Source organism: Anomaloglossus baeobatrachus, chromosome 6, assembly GCF_048569485.1.
Source record: "Anomaloglossus baeobatrachus isolate aAnoBae1 chromosome 6, aAnoBae1.hap1, whole genome shotgun sequence".
Classification (NCBI taxonomy): Eukaryota; Metazoa; Chordata; class Amphibia; order Anura; family Aromobatidae; genus Anomaloglossus; species Anomaloglossus baeobatrachus.
Window position 1 is genome coordinate 216,104,795 of NC_134358.1, and position 19,271 is coordinate 216,124,065.

The 19,271-nt window shown below is 41.8% G+C and overlaps 1 protein-coding gene across 3 annotated transcripts in view; it reads left to right on the forward strand.

Annotated features, from left to right (window-relative positions):
* The window catches only part of RIPOR2 (RHO family interacting cell polarization regulator 2), a 243,360-nt gene that overhangs the window by 168,290 nt on the left and 55,799 nt on the right, over window positions 1-19,271 (forward strand). For all 3 annotated transcript variants that reach the window (XM_075314675.1, XM_075314678.1, XM_075314676.1), the window contains 2 exons: window positions 7,231-7,421; window positions 14,259-14,427. In XM_075314675.1, the coding sequence (XP_075170790.1) occupies window positions 7,231-7,421; window positions 14,259-14,427 (360 nt within the window). The remainder of the gene's footprint in view (window positions 1-7,230; window positions 7,422-14,258; window positions 14,428-19,271) is intronic.

Consider the following 19,271-nt stretch of genomic DNA (forward strand, 5'->3'; position numbering starts at 1 on the left):
CACAATACGTTTTATGGTACATTTTTTCCTGATACCCTTGTGAAAAAAAAAGCTACGTGGTTCAAGTAACAGTTTTGTGGTTAAAAAAAAAAATTGTATTCATGGCTCAACATTATCAACTTCTGTGGAGCCCCTTGGGGCTCGCTAAACATTTAGATAAATTCCTTGAGGGGTCTAGTTTCCAAAATGGGGTCACCTGTGGGGGAGCTCAATTGTTTAGGCACCTCAGGGGGTCTCCAAATGCAACATTATGTCAGCTAATGATTCCAACCAATTTTGCTGTCAAATGGTGCTCTTTCTCTTCTGCGCCCCGCCATGCGCCCAAACAATTACTTTCCACCACATATGAGGTATCGTCATACTCAGGAAAAAATGCACTATAAATTGCATGGTGCATTTTTTTTCCTGATACCCTTGTGAAAAAAAAGCTACCTAGTTGAAGCAACAGTTTAGGGATAAAAATTTTATTTTTTTCTTTTCACGGCTCAACGTTATAAACGTCTGTGAAGCCCCCAGGTATTCAAAGTGCACACCAAACATCTAGAAAAATTATTTGAGGGCTCTAGTTTCCAAAATGAGGTCACTTTTGAGGGAGCTGCATTGTTTAGGCACCTCAGGGGGTCTTCAAACCCGACGTGGCGTCCGCTAATGAGTGCAGCTAATTTTGCAGCCAAAAATGTAAATGGCGCTCCTTGCCTTTTGAGCCCTGCCGTGTGCCCAAACATTTGATTTCCACCACATATGGGGTATCTGCATACTCAGGAGAAAATGCACAATACATTTTATGGTGCATTTTTTACTGATACCCTTGTGAAAAAAAAGCTACCTAGTTGAAGCAACAGTTTTGTGGTATAAAAAAATGTTTTTTCTTTTCACGGCTCAACGTTATAAACTTCTGTGAAGCCCCTAAGGGTTCAACGTGCTCACCAAACATCTAGAAAAAATATTTGAGGGCTCTAGTTTCCAAAATGAGGTCACTTGTGGGGTAGCTCCATTGTTTAGGCACCTAGGGGGTCTTCAAACCCGACATAGGTGTCTTCAAACCCGCTAATGAGTGCAGCTAATTTTGTGTTAAAAAATTCAAATGGTGCTCCTTCCCTTTCGACCGCTGCCGTGCGCCCAAACAATTGATATTTACCACATATGGGGTATCAGCGTACTCAGGAGAAAATGCACAATAAAATGTAGGGTGCACTTTCTCTTTTCTCCCTTGTGAAAATGAAAATTTTATGGCTAAAGTAACATTTTTGTGTTAAGTAAAATTTTCATTTTTTTCCTTTCACATTGCTTTGGTTGCTGTGAAGCACCTAAAGGGTTAATAAAATTCTTGGATGTGGTTTTGAGCAGAGTGAGGGGTGGAGTTTTTAGAATGGGGTCACTTTCGGTATTTTCTGTCACCTCGGCCTCTCAGTCACCTCAAATGTGATGTGGTCCCTAAAAAAAAATTCTTTTGTAAATTTTGTTGGAAAAATGAGAAATTGCTGATGACCTTTGACCCCTTCTAACTTTTTAATGAAAAAAAAATTTGTTTCGAAAATTGTGCTGATGTAAAGTAGACAAGTGGGAAATGTTATTTAGTAACTATTTTGTGTGACATATATCTCAAATTTATAGGCATAAATTTTCAAAGTTTGAAAATTGCAAAATTTTCCAAATTTTCGCAAAATTTGCTACATTTTCACAAACGCAAGAAATATCGGCTTAAATTTACCACTGACATGAAGTACAATATGTCACGAAAAAACAATCTCAGAATCGCCAGGATCCGTTGAAGCGTTCCAGAGTTATAACCTGTCAAAGTGACACTGGTCAGAATTGCAAAAAATGGCCCGTCATTGGGGTGTTTTAATGGCCGGGGTGAAGGGGTTAATAGTCCCTTTAATGGACTTGAAGCTGCAATCGTCTGATCACTTGTGCTATACATAGGAGTGCATCCTAGATGGGCACTTTGCCAGTGTGTGTTTAAATGGCGATGTCAAAGCTTGACAGTAGCATTTAACAGGTTAACAGCCTTGGGTGGAGGTCCACTCCACCCATGACTTTTTTAAAGGCGCATAATGGCTGATTAAATCAGCAATCATGTGCGGAAAAGATGCAGGCTCAGCGTGTGATCCCGCATCAGGCAGGGACACTATCTGTGAAAGGGTTAATTAGAACCAATTCCTCATGGAAAATCTAGACTAGCACCATTAAAAGATAATAAGGCGGCACTCGCATGTCTAGGTTTTACAGACCTCAAGATCTGGACCAACTAGTGGACTCCTGACCCGAACTCCACAGCCCTATAGGTGTGTACATAAGGTCTCCTTCAAATGTCAGTATTTCTATGCCAAAGCCAGGAGTGTCTCCAAATAACAAAACCATTCTATCCTAGTTTTCTCTGTAAGTTCTACTCGTGGCTTTGGCATCCAAACAGATATGTGAATGCACATTGCATTATTTTCTGCAGCCAAAACTTGCTCTCTTGCACTAAAACAGCTGCTCACAAAAAAACAGGTTTTGCAGTGTTTTTTGCTGTTTTTTGGTGTGTCCTTTGTCTAGAGTACACGTTTAATTTTCATTCACTACAAAAGCAGCAAAAACGCATTGGTCGTGTTTCTGCACTTTGCTTTCAATGGTGAAAAAATGCTGAAAGAATTTTAGACGCTGCTGCTTTAAAAAATGCAGCAGTTTTCCATTTCTAGAAGGAGGAAAAAGCAAATGTGTGCATGAGATTTCTAGAGTCTCCTAGCGTTTGCTGCTACTGTAAAAATAAAAAAAAAAAAGGTTTTAATTTGCAAAAAAACTCATGCAAAAAACGCTGCAAAAAAGGCAGTACATAAGCAACGTGAGAACACAGACGAAGACTAACTGTCCCCATATCCATGGAACTGTACAGCAGAAAACTGAGTTTCAGCCTTTGATTTCTTTAGCAGATATAAACATCCACATTATTATAAGCTGTAAACATAGCCTAAAGGACAATTTGGAGAACCTCATTTCTGATTTCTGCTCCAAATTGTATAAACTAATTGAAGGGACTCCATTCTGACGTTTGCTACTTGTTAGGAAGAAAGCGACTTTTCATTGGATATAGTCCTTCTGATCGTTAAGTTAGATGGCTAACAGCTATAGCTAATAAATCCTGAAAAAATGCATCAGCCACTTGTTCATCGCCATTGGGCTGAACACTTGGATATCCACCAGTCCCAAAATCGGGATCTGAAATATTATTACATATTCAACTATATTTGGCTGTGTCCTGGAGAATGAATGGTGCTGTGGTGTATACTCTGCCACCGCTCCAGTCCAGCCAGGCAGTCCTGATCCCTTTACTCAGGGCTGTTTGGGTTTCCAGTGGTTAGACTCCTGGGTAGTGTTGAGCGGACCCGGACCGGCAAAATCCGGATCCGCGCGGTTTGAGCAGCAGATCCGAGTCCGACCCGGACGCGGGATTCCGGGTGCACGATCCGGATCCGTGTTTTTTTTGGGGGGAAGGGGGGGTTCCCTTTCTCTCTCTCTCTCTCTCTCTCCCTCTCTTTCTTGCTCTTTCTCGCGCTCTTTCTCGCTCGCTCTTTCTCGCTCGCTCTTTCTCGCTCGCTCTTTCTCGCTCGCTCTTTCTCGCTCGCTCTTTCTCGCTCGCTCTTTCTCGCTCGCTCTTTCTCGCTCGCTCTTTCTCGCTCGCTCTTTCTCGCTCGCTCTTTCTCGCTCGCTCTTTCTCGCTCGCTCTTTCTCGCTCGCTCGCTCTTTCTCGCTCGCTCGCTCTTTCTCGCTCGCTCGCTCTTTCTCGCTCGCTCTTTCTTTCTCGCTCGCTCTTTCTCTCTCTCTCTTTCTCGCTCGCTCTCTTTCTCTCTCTCTTTCTCGCTTGCTCTCTTTCTCTCTCTCTCTTTCTCGCTTGCTCTCTTTCTCTCTCTTTCTCGCTTGCTCTCTTTCTCTTTCTCGCTCGCTCTTTCTCTCTCTCTTTCTCGCTCGCTCTTTCTCTCTCTCTTTCTCGATCGCTCTTTCTCTCTCTCTCTTTCTCGATCGCTCTCTTTCTCTCTCTTTCTCGATCGCTCTCTTTCTCTCTCTCTTTCTCGATCGCTCTCTTTCTCTCTCTTTCTCGATCGCTCTCTTTCTCTCTCTCTTTCTCGATCGCTCTCTTTCTCTCTCTTTCTTTCTCTCCCCATTGACATATATGGGGCCGGATCGGATCAGGACTTCTTTGTCAACCCGCCGGTGATCCGCCGGACCCGGATTATTGACTGTCCGCTCAACTCTACTCCTGGGTCATTCCATGGTAACTTGCGTTACATTCACAAACTGTTCTCTGAAGGCGGGCACAAAAATGAGTGAATGTATATTGTACATTGAACTATCCTCAATAGATTTCAATACAGTTTGATTTTTCAACAATAGAAATTTAAATACAAAATACAATGTTGTAACTTGCGTTACTGTTTGTGTAACATAAGTTACCAAGTAATAACATTATATTTTGTATTTAATTTGTATTGTTGAAAAATCAAACTGTTGAAATCTATTGAGAATAGTTCAATGTACAATGTACATTCACTCATTTTTGTGCCTGCCTTCAGAGAACAGTCTGTAGCCATTATTAACTCCGTTTTTGGCTTGTGAATGTAACGCAAGTTACCATGGAATGACCCTACTACTGATCTGAAAGGCATCATGTATCCTTTTGATAAGTTATCACTTTTAAGCCTCATTCAGACTTCTTTTTTTTTTTTTTTTTTGTATGTGACAAGATGGTCAATTTTCATTAGTGTGCTGGATCAGATTTTCAGCAGTTAGGTCAGTGTGCCTGTGTTAACCATCGATCATAGCATCTGTGTGATTCTGACTTTTAATGGACATATAGATTGCATAAGTGATTTGATCTGTGACTTGGTTGAAAATTGAACATGTTTCCGTGATTATTTTGCAAAAAAAAAAACAAAAACGCAGACGTGAGCAGCACCCTATACTATAATGGTCACATGTTCTCACTGTCAAAAACACCGCTAGAACACATACTGTACATCAAAATGGAAGTGTAAATGAGGCCTGAATGTTGAATACAAAATTTTAAAGGGAATCTGTCACCAGGATTTTGCTACCCCAATCAAGAGCAGCATGGTGTAGAGAAAGAGACCCTGATTCCACTGTTGTATCACTTACTTTGCTGGGTGCTACAGTTTTGATAAAATCTGTTCTCTTCTGCGATCTACCAGCTCTCACAATCCTGAACTCTGTATAACCCCTCCCACACCACTGATTGGCTGCTTTCAGTATTGCACTGACTACAGCAGCAAATACGTGGTGGGGCGGGGTTATACAGAGCCTATGAATATGTAGTACTACACGACAGCAGGTTTACTACTCTTCTATTGATAGTCTCCTGCTGATTAAACTGTAGCTTTATCAAAACTACGGCAAGAAGCCTAGTAAGTGACACATCGCTGGAATTGAGGTCTGTCTCTAAATCATTCTGCTGTCAGTTGGGGTAACAGAAACCTGATGACCAATTCCCTTTAAGAGGGTTTGGAAACTAAACTTGGAGCTGGGAAAGTGTTGGGTAAAATGATCGTATACTTTGGACTGGTAAATCTTTATTCCTTTTCATGAAAAATAAGGCAATTGTTTAAAAATTGGAAAACTGTAAAATTAGATGTATAATTGAAAACAACATAGGGGGGAAGGACAAAGTTTTATCTGAAGTCATCTAAATGAAGGTTAACAGCTGAATAAGGTATTCCCATCTTGACATTCGTATCTGTGTCAGATGGATGCAGGTCCCACCACTGTCGCCTTCTTCTGTCTTGAGAATGAGGCAAGATGATATCCATTTTTAGATAGACACAAGTCCCACTGCCACCCTGGGTTTATGCCATCAAATTCACAAATTTTGGGTCACCCACCTTAACTACCATATTAACTTCTACTGTGTGCCTATGATATTTTGTCTTTCAAAAACCAAAAAAAACCCCTTTTTTTAAAAAAAAAAAAGAATATCTACTTATTAAATATTCTATAAATAACTAAACAAAGACATAAGATCTAAAATAATTTTATTGAAATAGATTAAAAACCCTAAAAATTACATAACAAAAAGGACTGCAAAAAATAGCCTATATATGTATACAAAAATACAATGTTAAAGATGTCCAAATGCAATAGAAAAATAAATTATGTGAAAAATAAATATTATGTAAAAATATATATTCACTCCTGTACCACCATTTCATATATAAGTAATTTTTCGTATTTTTCATTTATTTCAATAAAAATTATTTTAGGCCTTATACTTCTTTATTTAGTTGTTTCTAATGAATTGGGTTACATGGCCTTTCAAGTGTATACCAGAGGGTACGTAGTGTTTTAAAGGGAACCTGTCAGGTGTAATATGCAACCAGAACCATGAGCAGTTCTGGGTGTATATTGCTAACCACTGCCTAACTGTCCCTGTATACATTAGCATAGATAAAGGGATGTTTAGAAAAAGTATTTCTAAAGATCTTATTTCGTATGCTAATGAGCGAGGGGACTAGTCCCCTGGGCCTTAGTTCCCCAGCCTAGTCTGCTCCATTAGCATGTTGGTACGCCCCTGTGGGCCCCTGTGGACGTGCGAACACGCTAATGAATGTGCAGCGTCAGAGGATGATCTCACTCACCTCTCTGCCGCCATCGTGTCCAACTGGGGATTTCGACTTCGTGCACATGATCCCGGAGTTTCGGTAATGTGCACTATGAAGCCGGGTATACGTGTTCCGGCTTCAAACTGAAGTAGTGCGCATGACCAAAACTCTGGGATCATGCGCACTGAGCCGAAATCCAGTGTCGGGCGTGATGTCAGCGGAGAGGTGAGTGAGATCATTATGTGAAGCTGCACATTTATTGGCATGTTAGCACGCACACAGGGGCGTACTAGCCTGCGAATAGGGCCGAAAAGCAAGGGAACTAACGCCCAGGGGACTAGTCCCCGTTCTCATTAGCATACGATATAAGATCTTTAGAAATACTTTTTCTAAAGATCTCTTTATCTATGCTAGTGTATACAGGGACGGTTAGGCAGGGATTGGTAATATGCACTCAGAACTTATCGTGGTTATGGGTGCATATTAGACCTGACAGGTTCACTTTCAATGTTCTATGTATGAGTAAATCAGACATTAACATGTGAAAACTCCATTTACGAGATAACCATTAATCTTTTCTGAGCTTCGTTCCTATATCATTGTGTCTGGTCTTCACTGGTCCCTTCTACCTTTGCAGTGCAAGCCATCTGTACCCCGAAGCAGGTCTTCCAGTATAAGTCTAACTGTTGAGAGTGCTTTAGAGAGCTTTGATTTCCTGAACACGTCTGACTTTGATGAGGATGATGTTGATGAGGATGGTGGTGGTATGGTTTGTAATGGTGGCGGTACAGACTCTGTGTTCACAGACACTGTTATGGAGAAGACAAGGTAAGTGCTAGTGTGTGTCTTACCAGGTGCTTACATAATTCAAGGAAGACTTATTTTACAGATCTGAGATCTAGATGACCGTCACAGTATTAGGTAATACCTCGGAGCACATTTTATAACAAAAGCTCAATTATGATGTCATACCGGAAATTTCAGACGCTAGATGCTAATTACTAAGGAACAAGTGGTCATTGGCCAAATAAGTCTTCCTTGAAAACAGTTTGAACCTTAATGATGTTACTACGGTAACATCTTCAAAATTGCAATGGAATGACCTTGTCAATTACTAGTTCAATGGGCCAAACATAAGCAGCATGGCATTGGTTTTGCTTTTACATTGGTAAGGCTATGTTCACACATTGCGGGGTTTTGAGTTTTTGCAGCCAAAGCACAAAACTTGTTCTCTTGAGAGTAAAAAAAAAGCTGCTGCCGAAAAGCTGGTTTTACTGCTGTATTTTCTCTTTTTTTGCTGCTTTTTTGGGTGTCATTGTCAATAACGTAACAAAACCACAGGGGTTACATCTTTGCACCCTGATTGCTTACAATGGTGGAAATGCTGCCTTAAAAAAATTCAGCCGTTCTTCATTTGTCAGGGGGGAAAAAAAGCGTGTGCCTGAAATTTCTAAAATCTCATAGGTCTTGCTGGTACTGTAAGGCTATGTGCACATTAGGACATTTTTGCACTTCTCAAAAACGCTGCGTTTTTGGCCGCAAATAACGCACAAAAACACACCTGCGTCAAAAAACGCAGCGGTAAAAATGCATGTGTTTTTACCGCGTTTTGGTGTGTTTTGCAGTGTTTTTGATTACTGTTTTGCTGCGTTTTTCCAGTGCATTGCATGGGTGAAAAATGCAGTAAAACGCAGGAAAGAATTGACATGTCCATTTTTATTTTTTTAGCTCAAAAACGCAGCTTAAAAAAAAGTTGTGTGCGGACAGCAAAAAAAAGTCATACACTTAGCTGGGGAAGCAAAGTCATGCAGTTTGGAGTTCAAAAACGCACCCGAAAAAAGCGCAAAAACGCCGCGAAAAATGCTCAGTGCGCACATAGCCTAAATATAATCTTTTAATATGCATGAAACTCATGAAAAAAAATGCAACAAGTGAACATAGCCTACGGGGGTTTTTGTTTTTTTTTCATTGCATGGTTTGTGTTCTGGCCCTTGTTTTTCTATCTATTTAGGCATCTTCATCTTCATTAATGTATAATTTGTGATGCTGAGCACATTTATTTAACCTCTGCCCCCAGGTTTACCTGTCACCTTTCATATTTTGCCTTGATGGGTTTTTGCCTCCGCTGTTGCCATTCGTAGTGTGTGTGTTTGTCAGTACATTAATCATGAGCCAGATCAGACACCTCATACTTTGCACTGACGAGGGGAAAGCACCCCGAAACACAGTGTCTGCAAATTGGGATTCTGATCTGGCATATATATCCTAAGTCATATGCAAAGGATTGTTAAAAATCCACATTTGACTTTTAGGATTGCTACTTCCAATAGGTGGCGCTGAGCTAGAGTTTGTCTCCTTTCCTGGAGAGACAATCTCAGTACATTAAGACACTAGTTTCTGTCTTCTGCTGTTTCCAGTGCTGCATCATGTAGCCCAAGCTCTTTCTTTCCAGCTCACACACGGGAGCATTAGCTTCTTTCTCAATGTAAGGCTGAAAGAACTTTGTTCTAAATGTCCTAAATTTCCATTGAGAAAGTTACTTCCGAGACACTCAGAAGATGCTGTATAAGCCAGCATGTCATAACTGCAGTACCCTTATGCAGTAGAGAACCAGCGCAGGGCAGGAAACTGCAATAGACTACAACCAGTAAATTTTTGGCTGATTACACAGGTCTACAGAAAAATATATTTTGTAATCATCGCAGGTGACTGTACTTTTCTGAATCCTCTTTTTGTCCCGATTTCAAAAATGTATATAATTTTTCTGTAGCAAGTATAGTTTCCATGGAGCAGCATCATTATTATAAGGTATAGGAAATATACTGGGGACATTAAGAAAACAGTAATCTACATATCAGAAAAAATGCTTCACCTTAAGGAACAGTTTTTTTTATTATTGAGCCACAATAATTTCACATGTAAAATAGAAATCAAAATATGAGCAGAAATTGAAAGTTCTTGATACGATTTTTCAGGGTTGTCCCTATATAACATCCAACAGTAATCTGCCATCATTGAGTCATTCCAAAAACCCTGATAGCGGTGTTCCATTACGTTAATGTCCTGGTGAAACCACTCGCCTTGTTCATCGCTTACATCCCCAAGATTTTGAGGGAAGAAATCTAAATGTGAATGCAAAAAGTGCATTTTCAGAGACATGCAACATCCAAGAAACTGGTATGCATTTAGAAGTTCCTCAACACCTTCAACATATCCTGGAGATTTATTTTCTCCTAATAAGTTTTCACAGATCCACTTGAAGCTATTCCGAGATGTGAATTCCTTATCATTTAGAGTTCCTCAAACAAATCATCTCTCATAAGCTCTCTGATCTGAGGACCAACAAATACCCCTTGCTTCAGTTTTGCTGGTGAAATGCTGGAATATTTCTGTGAAATGTACTGGAACCCTTGTGAATTTGTCTTTGGCTTTCACAAAGTTTTTTTTTAATCAATCCCAACATTATATTTAGTGGAGGAAGAAAGATTTTTGTTGGAGCAACTAAAGGATTATTCATTGTCTCTACCTGGAGCATAGATGTTTCTTTGTCTTTAATCATGATCAATATAATGCTCTATTGTATTTCTACTGTCCCATTAATACAAGAAGCAACAATATTTTGTGAAACCTCCTTGCATTCCCATTAGCAGACCAATCACTATCAAATCTCCACAGATATTCCATTGATGATGCTTATATTGTATAGCATCCAAAACAACTGACAGATTTTCAGAACTTTCCTTTAGATGACATGAGTGAGCAATAGGGATTGATGATTTTATATTCCCATTCTGAAGCAACACTGCTTTCAAACTTCTCTGGGATGAGTCAATAAACAATCGCCAATCAGCAACAAAAATACTTTTGATTCAGTTCTTCAAAGAGGCCATTCACATTTTATTATTTTTTATTATTATTATTATTAGAATATTATATATATATTTTTAAAATTATTTAAATAAATAATTTACAAATATGGTGTGGTCCCCACCCTATTTTTGATGACCAGCCAAGGTAAAGCAGACCGCTGTATGCTGGTATTATCAGGGTGGAATAATCCATGGTTATTTAGCCCCTCCCAGCCTAAAATAGTAGATCACAGCTACCCTAGAAATGGCGCATCAATTAGGTGCACCAATTCTTGCCGATTGCCTTGGTATTGGGGTAATACTTTTGGGATTGTCAGCTGTGAATTGAGAGCTAGCATCAAACCCAGAGGTTAGTAATGGATAGGCATCTATTACACGTCCCCATTACAAGCCTGAAAAATGTAGAATTAAAAGACACAGGGGAAAAAAACGTTTCTATGAATAAAGACTCCCCCACGTGTCTTCGTTAACCAATTTATTACTTAAAAATAAATCTTGGACATTCCAACGTACAAATCTTTCAGTACACATCTGAAGAGCGGTCTGCCTATGTAAAAAGGCTATTAAACGATTGCCAGTCACTGTAAGTGCCCCCTTAGGTATCGTGACTTTCATATAGTTTCAACTTGAAATTAATTACATCATGGAAAACGGTCTACTCCAGTCAGACTTGCCTGTTTTTAGATTGTGGTGATTTCCTTTTAGACCAGCCCCTTTCTACACCACTACTACACAATGTGCAAAGACTGGAGGGAAAACGCGCTGTGTAACTTTCTCACGGCCTTACATTCACATTGTACTACTCAAATATTACTAAATGCATATATAACTTGGAGATATTTCACACTCCATTGTGTACCTCTTCCACATAGCTCAACCCTTAACGTATACTGGATGACAACACAAACAAACTGATTGTATTATTGGTAGGTGCCGGATTTGAGTCATTTCTGCACCATTCATGAGAACACGTTTCACTATTTTCTCAGGGAAAACTTAGAATTACAAATGAAGTTTAGGTTTTTATTACTAAATTCTATTTTTTTTTTTTTGTTTTATAAAGTCGATAAATAAAATAAAATATCATTGTATTCTTGCAAGGTCATATAATTGTAACCAGGTTATTATTCTATTGAAGTCAAAGGTCCAGTTAGATCATTTTTTATCACATGTTCCCTGACACAGGCACCTGCAGGGGTTAGAACCTGAATAGGCCACTGACTTCAGAAATACTATTTTACAACTTTGAGAATTTTTATCACCTTGTAAACCAGGAAAATCATTAAAATCTGACACATTCTGTTACAAAATAAGATCTATCGCATGAAAATAACAGACAATGGGGTGTGGCTATGCATGAAAGGGGTGTGGCTCAGTATACAATTACAAGGCCACAAAAAATATTTAGCCTAAAGTTAGCCAACCAATAGTTGGGGCACATTTATCTTGGACAGTCTGAAGATGCAAAAAATTTGAGACAGTGTGATAAATCTAGTCTAAATCTATACTGTCTAAAAAGTGGAGTCCCTGGGTCATCAAGACCTGCATTGTTCATGACTGACTTGATCGGGTGGGGGGAGGTATGTTGGAGTCAGATACTCCTGAATTATTAAGAGGCAGACACGTCTTTACTCCAGTCCCAGACTGGAGTGAGATTTCTGGTGTAATATGTGCCACGGCTAATTTGGAATTGGGCAGAGATGGACTTAACTGACATGAAAACGCCACCAACTGCAAAATTTTTGCGGAACCTCAAGTTGCTCAAAACGTTTGCAACTTATCAAAGTATTTTTACGCCAGATTTTTGGTGAAAATACTTTGAAAAGGGATCAGAGTGTTTTACTAGGGGCTGTTGATAAGTCTTTGGCTTTACCCAGAAAGAAACGATATAGGATGATGAAACTTTACATTTATTCCACATAGTCTCCACTGATGTCAAGACACTTCTTACATCAGTATTCCAGGTTCTGTAAGCCTAGCAAAAAGAAGGATTTAGTTTGTGCTTTAAACCAGGCAACCGTAGCAGCCATGGCATCAGAAATGGTGTGAAATTTGATACCCTTGAGGTGTTTCTTCAGGTTTGGAAACAGATGATAGTCACAGGGAGCTAGATCTGGTGAATAAGGTCAGTGGTTAACCAACTAGAAGCCCAGCTCTGCCAGTTTTTCCATGGTTGCTTGTGCATTGTGAGCAGAGGCATTGTCTTGCAGGAACACGATTCCTTTGGACAGCTTGCCGCTCCTTTTGGCCTTCAGAGCTGCATTCAATTGGTCCACAAGTTCAATGTAATACATTGCAATGATGGTGGAACCCTTTTAAAGGTAGTCTACTAGCAGCACACCCTCCTTATCCCAAAACACAGACTCCATCACCTTAGTGGCTGATTTTTGCACCCTGAACATCTTTGGACAAGGAGAACCACTGTGCCCTCCACTCTTTTGACTGTTTTCAGGGTCATACAAATAAATCCAGGTATCATCCATAGTGACCAGTCCACCCAGGAAGTTCTTATCAGTCAAGAAATGCTGACAAATGGACCAGGAAGTTTTCACTTCCATGCTTCTCTGATTTGTTGTCAAACATTTGAGGACCTACTTTGCAGATAGCTTCCTCCATGTCCAAATGTTCATGGATAATGACACAAATACGTTCACGGGAAATCCCCATGATGTCTGCTATTGCTTTAGCTGAAATTGGTTGATTCTCCAGTATGAGGTTGTGCATAGCATCAACCATCTCCGGAATATCAACCACTCTCGGTCATCCAGGACGTTCCTCATCATTGGTGCTGAAGTGGCCCGTTTTAAATTTGGAAACCCGGTTCTTAACTGTGGAATATCAAGGGCATTGATCCCCCAATGCCTGCGGCATATCACCATGAAACCATGAATTTCCATCGCTAACTTTCCTTGCAGAAACAAAAATGTTATCACTCCTAGGCTCTGAGTTGCTGTGAAAAGACTCAACCATTTTGTTTTCCCACATACGTATATCACGGTTGCCATAAGCTACGAACACAAAATTTTGAAAACATAGACACAATAAGGCTTTCATGTGATGTAGCATTCGTTACCATAGAAACAAAAAAAAATCACAAAGCCAAAGACTTATCAGCAGCCCCTCGTAGTAAAGCTGTCCCATTGTGAGAAGGCATACTTGAGGCCCATAGTAATCAAATGCCTGTTCCACAGCTACTAAATGGTAAAAATAATTAGCTTTATTAGTACAGCAGGTGTGCAATATAAATGCGCTGATTCTTTTTTTTTCCAACAATAACATGACAGTTTAATGCATTGTTCATCTCTTGTCTATGAAGTGGACAACCCTTTTAAGTGGAAGATCAGACATGCTATATCTTCAGAGCAGCACTGACCGATACTTATGAGTTATAAGAGTTCAAGATGACAGCATTACATATAAATATTTACACTGCTCAATCACTGTTTACACTGTAAACTTTCCTTCTAGGTGCCCCAGGGTCCCCTCCTCTGTATGTTTGTGTACACTATAAGACTTGTTATTCTAGTCCATGTCTTTGATGTTCCAAAATAGGTTAACACAGTATTAAATGCATTTAACAAAATCTAATGGTAGTAGACTAATTTATTAATTAATATAATAATATTTATAAAATATATTTATAATTGTCAGGCTGGCAGGTATGTAATCAGGATTTCTTTAGATCGGTTTCAGATATGTCAGTAATTGTGCAGCATGGAGTGGTGTTCATTAGTTAGAGATCTTACTAGCATAATCCATGAATACACAATGATAATCTTAAATATATGTTTTACAGTTACAGATCAGACCACCCAGAAGCCAGGGGACACCTCAGTGAGGCACTAACTGAAGACACTGGTGTTGGCACTAGTGTTGCAAGCAGTCCCCTGCCCCTCACAACCGGAAATGAGAGCCTAGACATTACTCTGATCAGGCATCTACAGTACTGCTCCGAACTTATTAAGGTGAGCTGTGAAGGACGTAAATGGGCAAGGGATGTTTACTTTCATGCATGTTCTAGAAACTGCAAGTCATATTTACCATTGGATTGATGCCCCAGAAGAAGCTACTGAGGGCTAAACCCTAAGTTGGGCTTGAAGATCTGAGTGCCATAAGCTGTTTTAATATTATAAGTGCTTTTTTGTTATTTATTTGTTGGTGTACAGATTAAAAATTCTAATCTTTTAATAAAATATTAGATGTAGTGTTGAGCGAGTAGTTAACTATTCGTACTCGCTATGCTGTTAGCGAGTACTGTCTTTTACTCACATATTCATTGCGAGTAGCGGGCGCAGTGTAAAGGCCGCTTTACACGCTGCAACATCGCTAGAAATTGCTAGCGATGTCGAGCGCGATTGCACCCGCCCCCGTTGTTGTAATGATATGTGGTGATCGCTGCCGTAGCAAACATTATCGCTACGGCAGCGGCACACGCACATACCTGTGTAGCGACGTTGCTGTGACCTGCGAACTACCTCCTTTCTAAGGGGGCGGTTCGTTCAGCGTCACAGTGACATCACAGCAGCGTCACTGAACCGCCGCCCAATAGAAAAGGAGGGGAGGAGATGAGCGGCTGGAACATGCCGCCCACCTCCTTCCTTCCTCCTTTTCCGGTGGACGCAGGTAAGGAGATGTTTGTCGTTCCAGCGGCGTCACTCATAGCGTTGTGTGCTGCCGCAGGAACGACAAACAAGATCCTTACTGCAGCAGCAACGATATTTGGGAAGAGGGGGGCATGTCACCGATTAAGCGATTTTGAACGTTTTTGCGATGATTCAAAATTGCTCATAAGTGTCACACACAACGACATCGCTAAAGTGGCCGGATGTGCGTCACAAATTCAGTGACCCCAACGAGATCGCTTTAGATCTCGTAGCGTGTAAAGCCACCTTTAGTCAATGGGAAATAGTCGCTAAGTAGCGAGTAACCGGAAAGCCGTACTATTTCCTACTCGCACGAAAAGTATGGCCTTCGGGTTACTCACTACTTAGCGAGTATTTCCCATTGACTTACATTGTGCCTGCTACTTGCAACGAATATGCGAGTAGTGGACAGTACTCACTAACAGCATAGCAAGTACGAATAGTTAGCTACTCACTCAACACTAATTAGATGGTCAGCTTTGTGTTCCTTGCACAATCTGATTCAGTTACGTGGGTTCACTAGATCTAAATATAAGTGTTCCAGCTAACACCTGTTGGGTTTCACTGTCTGCTTGCTTTCAGTTGAGCCCATCTCACTTTATCTTAACAAGCGGCTTCAGTTTCCCCTCTACATTCATATGCTTAAGCTGACTGGTTACAATACAGAACTATGCCTGAAACATGAATACCCACCCTATTTAAATAACTTTAAGAAGTGTAAGAAATGAGTGTTGTGTGCATTTCTCTGCCGGAGCTGTTCCATTATATCCCTGTGATGTGTTTTGTGATTGTTCTTTACCTGTATCTCCTGGTCCAACCTCCTGCATAATTAAAATTAAAAAGTGCAACTAAGTTTAGCTGTGTCACATTACAAGCACTCCTTCTCACATAGTACTGTTAGTTTTGCTGTACCTACTCACCCCCTCTACTGCCCGTCGGTTTTGCTCACAGTATATATATGGTAATTCCTTTACAGTGAGAGCAGCGCTGGGTGTCATTACATCTCACACAGGAGACGCTTGTTGTACTTTCACTGCAAAGCTATTCAGAATTGCCCTTAGCACAAAAGACATAATTCTAGACAAGTAGTATGAATAGAGGTGCAGTGCAGCAGATCTGACAGAGCTCGAAGAGGAGAAGAGCTGATAGAAGGATTTGTAATGTGAGACCGCTAAACACAGTTGCACGTCCTAATTATGTAGTAGGTTAACCCCATTACGACCGCGTTACGTTTTAAAACGGCACTAAAAAAGGGTACTTATTCCTTTCTGCCGTTTTAAAACGGCGGTCGGAAAAAAGGATCTAGCGCCCCCCAGAGTCAGAAAATTTCCGGGGTCTCAGCTGCCGGGGGTAGCTGAGACCCTGGAGATCATGATTCGGGCCGGTTTTTCCGGTCCCCGCTCACCTGATGACCGGTATACACCGTATACCGATCATCAAGTTATAGTAAATGACCGCGCCGGTAAAAAATCATTTATCTCCCATCTGGCATGATCAAACATGCCAGATGGGAGATAAATCTTTTTCCCGGTTCCCTCCGGTCCCATCGGTATCCCCAAAGTGCCCCCCCCGACCCCCAACCCCCTCCCGAAAATCCAAGATGGCCGCGCGCATCGGAGAGCACAGCAGCGCGCCGGCCGCATTTACAGTGTTCCTATGGTTTCTGTCGTATGTGCCATAACACATACGACAGAAACCTGCTCCCTAGGCCCTGCCGGGTCCCCCCCTACCCTCCCCCTGGTGTCCCCCGGTGTCCCCCGGTGTCATACATACCGGAGCGCTGATCCCCCGCGGCCCCCTCCTCCGGCTCCTTCTCTGCAGACTCCGGTCACATGTGCAGAGCAGCTGACAGCTTCCTGTGTTCAGGACGCTGGCTGCAGCTGCTGCTGCACTGAGTCTGCAGCTGTGACCCGGGGAGAGTGGGTGCAGATTCTTTGCACCCACTCTCCTGAAATGGAGGGTCTGCCCTCCTAGAAAATGGGGGATACGTTCCCTGAACGTGCCCCCCATATTCTAGAAGGTCCAGAGGCGACGTGGGACGTCCAAATGGATTACAGTGGATTTTTTTTTTCTTTTCAATAAATTGGTCAATCAGGGAATGTTTTGGGGAGTGTTTTTTCAAATAAATTTTTTTTTGTTGTCAATTTTTTTTTTATTACTGTCAATTAGTTATGTCGGGTATCTGATAGACGCCGTGACATAACTAATTGCTGGGCTTGATGCCAGGTGACATTACACACCTGGTATCAACCCCATTCATTACCCCGTTAGCCAACGCACCAGGGCGCGGGATGAGCTGGGGCGAAGCGCCAGAATTGGCGCATCTAATGGATGCGCCACTTCTGGGGCGGCTGCGGCCTGCTATTTTTAGGCTGGGAAGAGTCCAATAACCATGGCTCTTCCCATCCTGAAAATACCAGACCCCAGCTGTCAGCTTCACCTTGGCTGGTGATCTAATTTGGGGGGACCCCACGTTTGTTTGTTTTTTTTAATTATTTATTTATAAATAATTAAAAAAAAAAAAACAGCTTGGGGAGCCCTCCAAATTGATCACCAGCCAAGATGAAGCTGTCAGCTGTGGTTTGCAGGCTACAGCTGTCTGCTTTACCCTAGCTGGCTATCAAAAATAGGGGGGACCCCACGTCATTTATTTTAATTATTTTTTTTTTTTTTGGGCTAAATACAAGGCTAGGCATCCTTTAGTGTCACATGAAAGGCACTAAAGGGCGCCAGCTTTGAATATGCAGGGGGGTGGGACGTTATATATGTTTGACATCTATCCATTCATCCATTGTAGCATTTTAGGCTATGTGCCCACAATCAGGGTTTGCAACGTTTTGGGGGCAGAGTGTTTTCCCTGCGTCCATAACGCTGCGTTGTGCAGTAGAAGCACAGTGGCAGGATTTTTAGAAATCCCGTGCCCACTGTTTCTTTTCTCCGCAGCATAAATCGACCTGTGGCGCAGCTTCCCGAGCCTCAGCATGTCAATTTATGCTGCGGAGATGAGTGTTCTTTGCAGGTAGCATAGAGCTCCACAGCAGCCTGAACCCAAATCGTGGGCATGGGCAGCTGCGTTCTCCCGTGGACAACACTCACATTTCTGCAGGAGGCTGACACTGGGTACTAGACGCCGTGTCGCTGGATCATGGCCACATAGCCTAAAGGCTACTTTACACGCTGCGATATCTGTCCCGATATCGCTAGCGTGGGTACCCGCCCCCATCTGTTGTGCGACAAGGGCAAATCGCTGCCCGTGCCGCACAACATCGCGCAGACGCATCACACATACTTACCTGCCCGGCGACGTCGCTGTGACCGGCGAACCGCCTCCTTTCTAAGGGGGCGGTCCGTGTGGCGTCACAGTGACGTCACTGAGCGGCCGACCAATAGAAGCGGAGGGGCGGAGATGAGTGGCCGGAACATCCCGCCCACCTCCTTTCTTCCTCATAGCGGCCGGGAGGCAGGTAAGGAGAGCTTCCTCGTTCCTGCGGCGTCACACATAGCAATGTGTGCTGCCGCAGGAGCGACGAACTACATCGTTACTGCTGCAGTAACGATAATCGAGAATGGACCCCCATGTCACCGATGAGCGATTTTGCACGTTTTTGCAACGATGCAAAATCGCTCATCGGTGTCACACGCAGCAACATCGCTAATGCGGCCGGATGTGCGTCACCAATTCCGTGACCCTAACGACTCCGCATTAGCGATGTCGCAGCGTGTAAAGCCCCCTTAACAGTGAGAAATTTGTTGCTACAGCAACATTTTTGTGAAGTACCTGTGGATTCAAAATGTTTACTATACTCCTGAATAAAATACTTGAGGGGTCCAGTTTCCAAAATGAGGTCACTTGTGGGGGGTTTCTGATGTATAGGTACCCAAGGGGCCCTGCTAATGTGACATGGTGCGCGCAATTTACTTCAACTTTTCCAAAATTCAAATGGTGCTCCTTCCATTCCAAGCCCTCCCATTTATCCAAACAAAGGTTTTTGGCCACATGTGGGGTATCCCTGCGCTCACAAGAAATTAGATAACAACCTGTGGGGTACACGTTTTGTTGTTGCCTCTTGAAAAAGTGAAAAATGTGTCGCTAAATCAACATTTTTGTGAAAAAAATGAAAATTTCAATATGGCAACCTAAGCTTATCAAATTCTGTGAAGTATTC